The following is a 14,024-nucleotide window of genomic DNA, read 5'->3' on the forward strand; positions in this document are numbered from 1 at the left end:
AAAAATTGTATTATTATACAGGTTGAGTCTCCCATATCCAAATACTCCGAAATACGGAATATTTTTAGCATGACCGAGAAAGTGAAACCTTTACTTTCTGATGGTTCAATGTACACAAACTTTGATTAAAGCACAAAATTATTAAAATACAGTATAAAATAACCTTCAGGCTGTGTGTGTATAAGGTGTATATGAAACATAAATGAATTTCATGTATGTACACAAACTTTTTTTTGATTCACAAAATTATAAAAAATATTGTATAAAATGACCTGCAGGCTGTGTGTATAAGGTGTATATAAAACATAAATGCATTCTGTGTGTATATTTGGGTCCCATTCCCAAGATTTTTAATTATAAAATGCAAATATTCCAAAATACGCAATATTCCGATATCCAAAATACCCCTGGTCCCAAGCATTTTGGATATGGGAGACTCAACCTGTATTAGCATAATAGTGAATATATGCTGATTTCACTGGGCTCTGTTATTTCTTATGCTGTATTTTCTGTTATTCTATGCATGTTTGCTGTCTAACTTAGTTTACTGATTCTAAGGGGTGTATTTACTAAAGTGCAGGTTTTAAAAGTGGAATGTTGCCCATAGCAACAGGTCAGATTCTACTTATTATTTTTCTAGCATCTTCTAGAAGATAATAGCTAGAATCTGAATGGTTGCTATGGGCAACAACTCCACTTTAGTAAATATACCCATAATAGACTGCTTCCTTGCAAATCCACTCCTTCGTACAAAAGAAGCATTAAGAAGTTGCAGGATGTGGTTCACTGTTTGAAAAGATGATAAAATATAACTTTTATTGATTGTAATAAAATACAGAATGAGAATATAAGAACAGAAAATATTAAGCATTATAAAATCAGTTTTTGTAATATACAATATTAATTGTAGTGAATAATGACCTTAACTCAATGTTTGTCCCTCATATAAAGAATTGCCTCCTATTAAATGTATTGATATCTCTTTTGAAATAATCAAATGTCTGTATAGTCGCTAGCAAGATCTGTTAGAAAGAAGACCACACCATTATTGGTCTGTTTAGTATGGATACAGTTACCCATCTTATATGGTGCTGGGTGCCTTATGGTCAAGCAGCCATGTGTATGTGATAAGAGGAGCCAGTCTAATAATTAGCTCCCTATCCCAACCATACTTATAATGACACAGAGGCTGCATAACACAATCTGCAACTATCAACACCTATGTGTGTTTTATGTGACTGCCTTTCACTTCCTGAAGAGCCAGTGATATCTCTGGTTCCTAATATGTTCATAGGTTACATTCTTATGAATGAGAAAGAACAATTAGTATCTCACTGGAAATATTAGATGACTTTACATTAAATCGCATATATGTACTTTATTATTTTGCAACTAGTCAACACTTTAATGGGTACATTTACATATTGGGCATACACTGCCAGATAAAATGTCTGTCAGACCGACAGACATTTTATCTGGCTGGCTGCCAGCCGCAGATGTCCGCGGCATACACTGTGAGAGAAATCTCACAGTGTATAGCCCGACATCCGCGCTCCGCCCCGGGGGAGGAGACATTTCCCTGTTCCTTCCGTAGGAAGGAACACAGGAAATGTCTGTCTGTCGGCCGCGCTGGGCATACACTGCCCGATGCGGCCGACAGTTTCCCGGGTAAATATCACATCGGACGGGCATGCTGGACAATCCAGCATGCCCGACCGAGCAATATTTAACCCTCGGTCGCCCGCATACACGCTGCAATTATCGCGGCGATCCGCCGATATCGGGCGGATCGTCCCGATAATTGCAGAGTGTATGGCCAGCATAAGGAGGAATTTTCAGAGCCGTTAGATTTAAATATGAATAATATTAATTACAAACCAGGCATTGTTTTATTTAATAATATTGTCTATTTAAATTCATGAGCCAAAGATGCAGGTACTTTGAAAAGCGCCGCGTGCTAAATCTACCCCAAAGTTTTTCTGCAGCTTTTTTTGTTCTTTTGTACGTGATATTAATTTTAAGTTTGATTGGTAGCACCTCCTCGAAATTATACACATAGGGTCTTCCATGAATAATTTTTTGTATGAGAGTATTTTGTTTGCAGTGATCCATGTATAACTTGAAAATCCAGTCTTCCCTTCCCAGACTTGCTGAGTTGCATTGAAAGTTGAGATCCTCAAAAGTTGAAACTCTGATCACTGTATAGATAATATTTAGTTATATGTATATTAGTGATTTAAGTGTTGGTATAGACAATTGGCGGTTAGTATAATCCCTACATCAGGATGCTCCCTGGATAATAGTGACACAACCATATTATAGCCAGATGAAAAGTATTGCTAGAATAATGCTACACCTTTATTAAAGACAAAGGAGACAGCTATAGACTTAAACTGGGTACTCACTAAACTAAGTATACCTAGCGCGATGTGTCGTGCGGCAAGTCCCGGCGGGGTGCTGGCATCATCAGCGATATAGTGGGTACACACTGCCCGATGTGGACGATATGTCGTCCGATCTGCCGGATCGTACAACACATCGTCTAGTGTGTACTCGGCTTAACTCCCTCTCCCTAATAATAATGAATCTGCAAATCAAACCTAGATGATTCGGACACAAGTGGAGAGATCCGATAGGATGAAAATTTACGAATATTATGATGAAACTTTGTTAGGTGTAATTAAACATAAATTATAAGGGAAAGGCAAAATTTAAACTTTATACGGATAGAAATGATTAAAACAACAATAGTCAGCAAAGTAGTTGGATATCAATATTATCATATATTACAACCCTAATTTCTTGTTTAGCTAGCCTCTATATATCACATCTGTCTGTCTCCTATTGAGTAGTTGAATGAAATCTTATAACTATTGAGATCAAGTGAAATAAATTACAGAGTGCAATTTTAAGCTACAGCTGTTATGAAACAGTTCAGGTTCATCAGTACTTTTTATTATCAAACTTTCTGCAATTACTTTTCCTACAGAATCTCAGAATTAGAACATCAAAGCATGCATTTTTGTTTTTCAAATCAGATCTCCAGAAGCTGTTAACATGTCATTTAAACTAGTAATAATAAGATAAACTCTTGTTTATTACAATATTTCTAATGATAAGAAACTCCAAATTATATTTCCAGATTTTTTTCCCCCGAAATTTGGTTGGTATAGAGTGTCTTTGAAAATGGCAGCTGGTCAGATGAAATTTAGCTGAATGTCTAAGTTGCCATAGCTAAATTTAACACTATGGGCCAAATGTAATAGCCTACGATTTGGTTGATTTTGCCTTTAAACTAATTGTCACGTTAAAGCTAATGACTGTCTCGTCGGAATCGAGCCAGCTCTCCCAAACACAGGGCCCAATGTAACGGACCGATGTGTTCTTTTAGCACTACAACGTCTAACTCTAGCTCTAAAGAAGCTAATAAACAATCTAATTGCTGTTCTCTCCTAAAACAAATTAATAAATAAACTGAAAAACAAAATACAAAACACGTGCAAGGATTGTAATGAACAGTCGTCCCCACCATTGCTCACTACCACATCACTGGCAGTTCTATTAAAAACTTAGTTCATTTTGAGTTCCATTTGATTACTTTAATGTAGTAATTTAATTTAAGGAATTTAAGTACAGCATATGACTAGACATTTGGTCAGTGGTTCGTTTTCAGCCTGCTAATGTGAGCATGGTTTGTATAAACAAGTTCTCTCTTTAAACATACGTTTGGAAAAACCCATTGCGTGCCACTTTTGTATTTACACTTTTATAAAACTTATAATAAAGAATGTAAAAAGTTGTTCCAGATTTATGAGCTCTTCTGGATTTTTCTATCATTTCAACCACAGTTTTGTCCTACTAATATCTCACTATTAATGTGTTCTTAGAGCCAGTGTGTGCAAGGACTGTTTCAAACCTACTAAGAATAAACAGGTAAGTGTAATGCAGATTTTAATATGTGCTGTGCTGGTGCAACGCTTGTCTCTGTAGTAACTATGATGTCATACCTTTTTCATAATACATAATAAGTTTATGTGCAGAAATAACTTTAAAATGTGATTTCATTTCTTTTGTTCATCATAAGCTTTTATTAAACCTTTTCAAAACAGACAGGCATGTCACACAGACAGAAAGCAAACGGGAAGGAGGAGGATCACGATGGGGGGGAGAAGATATAATCATATGTAATGTGATTTCTAGCCTCCGATAACAGTTGTTGAGTCATTCTGCATGTTATCCCATTCACTACACAGTTGCTGAGTTACTACTCCATTCTGGAAAATCAGGACAAAGGAAGCCACACCCGTTTCACATATGATTTTCCTCTGGAAACTGGAACTGTTAGCATGTATGTTCTTCATAATATAGTATGTTTTGCAGGGGTGTAGTATGAGAGCTTGACAGTGAAAAGGTTGACATTCAAACAGTCGACACCAAAAGGTCGACTGGTTCTAAATGTCAATAGGTCGACATTGTTATTGGTATCAAAGGCAGTGCACCAAACCTGTCTCTGTGACATGACGTTCTCACCGTACACCTCAACAAGTACACAATGAATTTCAGCTGATGATGTGCCTTTTAGATGCAAAACTCTAATCACACAACACGCCTCATAGGTTCACATGTTTCCACCAGCCCCGCCATCTTATAACTAATTTTTCGGACAGTAAAACTGATATGAGACGCAGTCTAATGGGCGTGAAGAGAGGCAGAGGTCTTCCTGTCCTGGTCTGGGGGAAATTAGAATGAAATAGAGAACATTACACACGTGAGAGGTCTTGTTACTTTACCAATTGAACCACCCTTGTATAACACAGCTGGTAATGGATCTGAGATAAAGGTAGTTGCACGGGGCTACCCTTTAAATTCTAAATCCAGCCGTACGGATAAGTGAGGATTGGCAGCAAACATCTTGATGCTCAAAAGTGTCTCTGTCTTTTGGCACATTGGGGGACTCTGTTCGCCCACATGTGGGCTCCATGGCTCTCCTATGAAGGCCCCTCTCACCCTTGACCACTATACTTCCTCCATTTGGCCCATGCGTGGCGGGGAGTGCCACTCCTCTCGCATCACCCTTCCTTGCTCTATTACCGCGGAACGGTACTCTTATTCATCTCTATACTCATACCTTCTATGCATCCTCAAGATGCCCTCTCAACTAGTCCTGTTCCCCTCCCTTATACTTCCACCCCACTCCCCTGTACCTAATTTTCCCCTGGTTATGTTTATATGTTGTGATTTCTATTTTAACAATATATTTATAATATCTCTCTCTCTATCGATCTATATATATATATATATATATATATATATATGACATATATACAGATGACATATACAGTCAGGTGCATAAATATTGGGACATTGACAGAATTTTCATATTTTGGCCTCTATTCACCACCACAATGGCTTTGAAATGAAACAAACAAGATGTGCTTTAACTGCAGACTTACAGATTTAATTTGAGGGTAATTACATCCAAATCAGGTGAACGGTGTAGGAATTACAACGGTTTCTATATGTACCTCCCACTTTTTACAGGGCCAAAAGTAATGGGACTATCAACTCAAAAGCTATTTCATGGACAGGTGTGGGCTATTCCCTCGTTATTTCATTATCAATTAAGAAGGTAAAAGGTCTGGAGTTGATTCTAGGTGTGATATTTGCATTTGGAATCAGTTGCTGTCGACTCTCAATATGAGATCAAAAGAGCTGTCACTATCAGTGAAGCAAGCCATCATTAGGCTGAAAAATCAAAACAAACCCATCAGAGAGATAGCAAAAACATTAGGTGTGGCCAAATCAACTGTTTGGAACATTCTTAAAAGAAAGAACGCACTGGAGAGCTCAGCAACACCAAAAAACCCGGAAGACCACGGAAAACAACTGTGGTGGATGACAGAAGAATTATTTCCCTGGTGAAGAAAAACCCCTTCACAACAGTTGGCCAAATCAAGTCAACAATCAAGAGAAGACTTCACAAGAGTGAATATAGAGGGTTCACCACAAGATGTAAACCATTGGTGAGCCATAAAAACAGGAAGACCAGATTAGAGTTTGCCAAACAACATCTAAAAAAGCCATTACAGTTCTGGAACAATATCCTATGGACAGATGAGACAAAGATCAACTTGTACCAGAGTGATGGGAAGAGAAGAGTATGGAGAAGGAAAGGAACTGCTCATGATCCAAAACATACCACCTCATCAGTGAAGCATGGTGGTGGTAGTGTAATGGCGTGGGCAGTGATTGCGCTAAGCAAAAAAAATTGTGGGTCCCAGGGACCCCTCTCTTTAAAAAATTGGGGTCCTACTCCACAGTTTCTGGGTCCCATCACATTTTATGGTGGGTGAGGGCAGGCAGCAGTTGGGACGTTGCTGGGGGCAGGTATCAGTTGGGGTAGAGCTGGGAGAAGTTGGGGTAAAGCTGGGGGTAGAGGGAAGTAAGGGCAGGGTAAGGTGCAGACAGCAGTTATGGCAGTGCTGGAGGGCATGGAGGGGACTAGGGGCAGGCAGTGCTAGGGGTAGGGAGGGAGCAATGATAGAAAGCAGCTGGCGCTGCACTGGTGGATAAGAAGGTTAGGGGCATGCAGTACTGGGGGCATGTTGTGGGCAAAGGTAGCTAGGGAAGCACTGGGGGCATGGAGGGGGCTAGGGTCAGGCATTGCTGGGGTAGGCAGGGAGCAAGGGGAGAAAGCAGTCAGAAAGTAAAGGGGAATTAGTGAGAGAGAGAGAAGAGTACTGTGAGACTGAAGCAGAAAGAGGAGTGCTGTGCAGACAGGTCACAGGTGTACTGAGCTTCCTACCTTAGGTCTGTTCAACAATCTTGTTAGCATGGGGAATGGAGTGGTGCCGCTGTTGTGGGCTCAGGTGTGTGTTACCCGGACTTCCTCTGGTCGCCGTGCAGTGCTCCGCTCCCGGCTCTCACCTGCTCTGAGTCAGCTGCTGTGGGCCCGGGAACGTGTGACCTGGACTTCCTGTGGTCACCATGCTGTGCTCTGTTCCCGGCTCTGACCTGCTCTGCGCTCAGTTCAGCCTGACAGCGGGGGCGGGGTTGCAGAGCTACAAACGCTGCCTTGCTGCTGTGCAGTGGGCGAGCCTTGGCGTTCCACCGACGTTGCCGCTGCTCCTGGGGAGTGGGCGGAGCCGGGATGGTGGGGCAGCCGATATCCTTGGTTAGCTCCGCTCCCGGCTTTCACCTGCTCTGAGTCCGCTGCTGTGGGCTCGGGAGTGTGTGACCCGGACATGCTGCGCTGAGTGCTCTGCTCCCGGCTCTGACTTGCTCAGAGTTCAGCCTGGGAGCGGGATTGCCGGGCTACAGATGCTGCCTTGCTGCTGCTCCTGTGCAGCGGGCGGTGCTTGATATTCCACGGACGTTGCCCCTGCTCCCGGGGAGTGGGCAGGGACGGGGTGGTGGGGTGACCGATGTCCGTGGTTAGAGACTGTGAGGGCTGGAGGGGAGGGAACTAGTTGAGACGCCGGCGGCTATTGGATGAAGAGACACCGCCGATAGCAATTGGCTGCTGCGGCGCTGCTCGTAGCGGGTTCTGCAGGGCCCACTTAGTTTTTAAAATCAGGTCCCCAAGTACCTGTAGCGCATAAAAACACGCTATAGCGCGTATTTTGCGAACCCTGGTGGGCATGTATGGCTGCCAATGGAACTGGTTCCCTTGTATTTATTGATGATGTGACTGCTGACAAAAGCAGCAGAATGAATTCTGAAGTGTTTCGGGCAATATTATATGCTCGTATTCAGTCAAATGCTTCAGAACTCATTGACCAGCGCTTCACAGTGCAGATGGACAATGACCCGAAGCATACTGCAAAAGCAACCAAAGAATTTTTTAAGGCTTTAAAGTGGAATGTTATGCAATGGCCAAGTCAATCCCCTGACCTGAATCCGATTGAGCATGCATTTCACTTGATGAAGACAAAACTGAAGGGAAAATGTCCCAAGAACAAGCAGGAACTGAAGACATTTGCAGTAGAGGCCTGGCAGAGCATCACCAGGGATGAAATCCAGCGTCTGGTGATGTCTATGTGTTCCAGACTTCAGGCTGTAATTGCCTGCAAAGGATTTGCAACAAAGTATTAAAAAGTGAAAGTTAGATTTAGGATTGTTTCGTTTGTCCCATTACTTTTGGCCCCTTAAAAAGTGGGAGGCACATATAGAAACCGTTGTAATTCCTACACCTACATTTGCATACCATAATGAGAGAGCTTGAGGATAGGACACAAATCTAAACACAGAATGCATTTATGTATTATATATACCCTATACACACAGCCTGCAGGTAATTTTATACAATATTTTCAATAATTTTGTGGCTAAAACAAAGTGTGTGTACATGCATGAAATTAATTTATGTTTCATGTACACCTTATACACACAGCCTGAAGGTAATTTTATACAATATTTTAATAATTTTGTGCCTTTTCCAAAGTTTGTGTACATTGAACCATCAAAAAGCAAAGGTTTCACCATCTCAGTCATGCTAAAAAAAATAAATCTGTATTTCAGAATATTCCGTATTTCTGAATATTTGGATATGGGAGACTCAACGTGTGTGTGTTTGTGCGCGTGCGCGCGCATGTTTGTTTATATACTGTATATGTGTGTGTGTATATATATATATTTATATGTAATGTGTGTGTGTGTGTGCGCGCATGTATGTGTATATACTATGTGTGTGTGTGCATGTATGTGTATATACTGTGTGTGTGTGTGTATATATATATATATATATAATATTATATTAAATTAAAATATATATAATACACACACACACAAACACATTTGAACATGTGGCTCATAGTTGAGGATTTCTGCACTCATATGTAAGTTCATATGCTCAGTCTCTATACTCTCATGGGCTCTTGAGCTCTTTAAATAAAGAATTAAAAAACAAAGAAAAAAGTGTCCATCTCTCTCTCATATGATTGGGAAACTGACTTGGGGAAAGATGCATCAAACTTTGTTTTTCCTCTCTCTACACTTTATCACACTCCAATCGGCTCATGAGTTTCATTTAAAAAAAACAAACATTAAAATGAAAGGAGCTGATTGGTTGGTACTTTATATCTCTCCACTTTATCGCTCTCCAAGTTAGTCACTGTTCTAAAATGAATGGTATCACTTAAAAAGGAGAAGTTGTGGGTGATGGATTGTAAGATAGAGAGATATTTTTGTACAACCTAAAGGAAAAGTGATCTGTTATACTGGTCATTTTAATAAACAGCCGGCATGATTAATGCTGCTCTTACAGTTTCCAGAGTATCGTGGTCAGAATATATATCACCCCATTGGCTGTAAGAAGCAGCAATATGTCAAGTTCATTACAATTGTAAGACTATGTAAAGATAGGGCATAGCTGGTATAACTGACAAAGTATATGTGAGTCACAGTGATTGGACGTAGAGCAATGTAGCCATTGCAGAAAGCTAGCGGACCATGGACATTGGTTTAGTCAGTATGCAGGCCCAACAGTGTTGTACAGTACAGACAAAATGCAAATGGTCAATACGAAAGAACATGTTGGTCTGCTTCAAACCTAATGTCAAATTGCACCAAGAATAATAGGGTGAGCACATAAGTATCATTTCCCATGGGAGTGCTGACTGGTTCTAAACTGCCTAAAGGGTTTTTAGTAGCTGTGATTATTTTAGAAGTATACATGTCAATGAGCTTTGCCCTTCCATAAATATGCAGAATAAGAATAAACACAGTACTTCTCTAGCGGTGTTGGAAACGGCTGGTATATTACCATATATTCATGTTCTCGCATATATAGGAAGAGCCTTGTAGTCCCGCATATGTCATATTGCATACATGCTTGATTGCATCCTCTTTGCTGTTCATAACTTTTACACTTCGTACCCATTTTATTTAAGTGCAACATTTTTGACATTACATTAGTCATTTTCACAATTCATTTTGAAAAATCCATTGTACAACTTTTTTCTTTTTTTTTATTTCAATTTTTTAAAATAGAAGTTTAAGCGTGAGGTTCCGAGGGAACATAGGATACTCGTATAGGAAAACCTTGTTCATCTTGCCCATGAACAAGCAGAGTTTTACTGCCCTATAACCATTAATGCAAGAGACCTCACTGCTAATTGAATTTGTAATTGAAGCTAAAAGTACAAATAGGAATGAACATTTTACACCTCCCCTGCATATTTCTAATTGGCAAATTAAGATTTGTAAGCAACTTACTGTATACATTATTGTATATGCCACATATAAAAAAAATACTTTGGTATTTCCCTAAGCTTCAAAAAAACCTAGCTAAGGCTGTATCGGAGGCACAATGATTCATTTTGATTAGCTAATATTGTTTATTTCTGTATTATTCTGAACGTTTCTTTTAATTGATGACAATTTTTCCATTCAAATACATAATAGAGAAAAAGTGTATAAATGTATAAAACCACAGTCTCTGTTGGTGAATGAGTCGCTTATGAGTTGTAGCCACATCCTTTTTTACTAGTTTGTTTTACCTATAGATAATAGTCTCATTGTTGTACTTTTGTGCCTGCAGTCTGTTTTCACTAGAATGGCGGTTGTGAAGGCCCTAGACAAGATAAAAGACAACGATTTCTGCATGTGAGTTCCTTGAACCCTACTTCTCAGTACTATGTGTATTATTAACTGAACTGTGCAGAGGAGCAGCGAGCTAAGAGGAAGTCCTAACATTTGCCAACTGTTAATAATCTGCTGATTAATTGGTTAATTTTCCCTTTGTCCTATTTTTGGAAGCTGTTCCAATTTTCGAATAAATTGGTCTTGACGTAGCTGGTGGAATTTTTGCTCTTGGTTGGTTATGTAGCTGCGAGCCATTAGTGTAATGGTTCTAGATATTGGGGAATATTATGTCACATACAGTATAGTATTTCTTGAAAAGAGATTACATTTCTTAATGACATTGTTCTCTACGTCGGTACTGGAGTTATCACCGTTTCGGGGTTGTTACCCCCACACACATACATATCAATTGTAGATATGGAAAATCTGTAGTATGCAAAAAAAAATAGAAAAAAATTTACATTAAAACTCAACAAAAGTCACCAGTGCTGCAGCTGTATGTAAAATCTTAAAGGCCGGAGCGCAGTGATTATTTTAAAGGCGTTCTTATCCTGTCTTTCTCCAATATCTATCATTTCCAATATCTATCTATCATTTGCATGTGATGACATGCACATACTTCATTGAAACTCTTGGATTGCTTATATCCCAAGGTCAACTATCTCCAGTGAGCCCACCCCATTTATCTAATAATGCTTCCCTTTAATTTCTATCAAAGGATATTCTCTATTTGAGATTATGATTTGTTTAATCATAGAAGAGCTATTTTTTTCTTTGAGGTTAGGCTTTACATTATCAAAAACAAAAGTTGGGGAGAAGAGCAATACTCTACTTATTTATATACATTAGATTATGCGGTTTTGTGCCTTCTTTTAGAAGGATGATTGTGTCACCTTGGCCGGTTTTGATGGCATCATGCTGTGAGATAAGTGGGATACTCATTACAATTATATAGTATTCTCTTGTTTTACTTTATATACGTTTTTCAGCCACTTTCCATGGCCACCATCTTCTCCAAAGACAACTTGTGAAGTTGTGGATATTCAGTGCAGTCACGCTCCAGTTTTTGTGGCAGGTAATATATTTTTCTACTAGCTCCTTTTATTTTGTGCCTGTTTATGCAAATATGTACGAATGTATGGATATGCTATTGGGCCCTAAACTTAATAAATTTTCTCAACCCCTACATATTAGACTCTCATACAAAAGTTAAAATATAATTTTTGATGGAGTTTACCGTTATACTGAAGTAAAGAGATCTTACCTTGAGTGCGGCAGATTTCCAATCCCGCATTAATGCTCCAATGGCCTAGTTCTACACTTCTCTCTGAAATGACCACTTACTTGTGTCATACAGTCGGCTGTGTTGTTGATGGCTCTCATCTGTGAATGTCCCATTCAGAGTGGAGATTGGATGTGAGTATGTACCGGTGGGAGTACAGTAAGCTCTAATAAAGAGCTGGATTTTCAGAGATCATCTAAAACAGGGGTGCTAAACATGCTGCCCTCCAGCTGTTGGGCAACTGCACATCACAGCATGCCCTGACACGGTTTTGCTACTAGGGAATGCTAAAACTGTGGCAGGGCACGCTGGGTTGTGTGGTTTCAAAACAGCTAAATGGCCACATGTTCAGCACCCCTGATCTAAAAATGTAAAGGCTACGGGAGAGTTCTGAATGTGGTTTTGAATACTATGGGGGGTATTCAATTAGGTGCGAAAAGTCAGTTTCTGCGGAAAAGTTTTGCAGATGACGTCATTTCGCCAGGCGAAAACTTATCCCCGTATTTAATTCCAAAGACTCTTTGCCGGTGCGGAAAGTCAACGCATTGGAATAGGAGAAAAAGATTCGCCAATGAAACCAGGCAGAAAAAAGTGCAGAATTGGGGTTTTGGTGTGCATACTTGCGGAAACCACCCTGCACCATTGGGACAGCCCCCCCAAAGGTAAACTGTCAAAAAAAAGTAAAAAAAAAAAACTACTTAAGAGCACCCTAAAAAAGTACTTTGATTTTGGGGCCGAAAAAAAAACAAAGTTGAGGGACAAACTTAAAAACTAGCAAAGTAGACTCCAGGGGGGTCCCAACTATGCCCCAGGTGTTTTTACGATTGCAGGTACTTGCGGCATGTGGATGTTTTAAGTTTTATAAAACTTCACTTTAGCAACTTCAAAATATGCTAGCACCCATTTTCATGTACCCCAAATTTGCGGTGACTACTTATTTTCTGCAAAAAATACTGCTAAATCCTATTCTTCACCACTTCTGCAAAGACGCTAATTAGCAGCTATTGAAATCATTTAAGTACCCCAAATACCTTCAGAAGGCCTATTCTGGGGTATCTATACTTATCCCCAATGTCACTGCATCTTTTGGGGGGTGTCAGGCTGATTTCCCCAAATCTGACAGGACTTTTCGCCGGATTTCGAATTTGCCGGGTTCCCTTTTTGCTGATTTGTAATTGAATACGGGGATAAGCGGGGACGAGCGCGATACTTTTCCGCATGGAAAAGCAGCGATGTCAACGAAAAGTCCAGCATGCGAAAAGTCTGGGACTTTTCGCACCTAATTGAATACGGACCTATGGGCTAAATTAGTAAAGGTTGATTTAGATCAATTTAAAATTGATCTAAATCAATCAACATCGATGGGCTTTCTGAATGAAAAATGTGCATATTTATCATCCATAGGGTTTCAATTAAAGGTGAAACCCCACGGATGATAAATTTGCAGATTTTGTGTTCGGAAAGCCCATCAATTTTCAATCGACCTTTAGTAAATATATCCCTATAAGTGGGTAATGCACAGGAACAATCTTGTAGGTGGGAGTGCAGGTCAGAGGTGAATCGAAGATGTATATTCATTATATTAGTATTCTCTCACCTCTGTTGCTAGCCTGCATACAATTTTGGTAATTGGAAATGTTATCAAATGCCTATACTAAATTTACATTTTATTCTAAATTTGTTGTAATTTTATGTTTCAAAATTGGATAACGTAGTTTTTTATTTTTTTTACTTGTTGATTTGGATGGATTAATTGCAGGAAGATATAACAAATATTCAAGAACTTTACCACAGACCCCATGGATTATTGATGGGGAGAGGAAGATGGAGTCTTCAGTAGAAGAGCTTATAACAGAACAACTTATACCACTATTTAAAGCGGACAGTAAGTGTGCCATGTGGCAGATGCTTTAACCAGTACTGGATACACAATATACAATGCCATTGGGCAGTTTGAGTTAATTTTAGTAAACTGGCCAAACTTCAATACTTGAGTTATTCTCAAACAACCCCTAATGGTTCTTCTCTCCAGCTCATGTTGATTGACAGGACAAAAAACAGTGTTTCCCAGTTTGAACCAGAATGTTTGTAGCTCCATGTAATGCAGCTGTTCACCCCATTACCAATCTATAAGTTGCTGAGTCAAACAGTATTGGGA

General features: G+C 39.6%; 1 protein-coding gene across 2 annotated transcripts in view; it reads left to right on the forward strand.

Annotated features, from left to right (window-relative positions):
• PUS10 (pseudouridine synthase 10) overlaps window positions 1-14,024 on the forward strand; it is a 114,203-nt gene that overhangs the window by 75,114 nt on the left and 25,065 nt on the right. For both annotated transcript variants that reach the window (XM_088477557.1, XM_088477558.1), the window contains exons 8-11: window positions 3,888-3,933; window positions 10,541-10,605; window positions 11,574-11,659; window positions 13,626-13,751. In XM_088477557.1, the coding sequence (XP_088333683.1) occupies window positions 3,888-3,933; window positions 10,541-10,605; window positions 11,574-11,659; window positions 13,626-13,751 (323 nt within the window). The remainder of the gene's footprint in view (window positions 1-3,887; window positions 3,934-10,540; window positions 10,606-11,573; window positions 11,660-13,625; window positions 13,752-14,024) is intronic.

The sequence above is a fragment of the Taudactylus pleione genome, unplaced genomic scaffold, assembly GCF_031769625.1.
Source record: "Taudactylus pleione unplaced genomic scaffold, aTauple2 ptg000201l, whole genome shotgun sequence".
Taxonomy (NCBI): domain Eukaryota; kingdom Metazoa; phylum Chordata; class Amphibia; order Anura; family Myobatrachidae; genus Taudactylus; species Taudactylus pleione.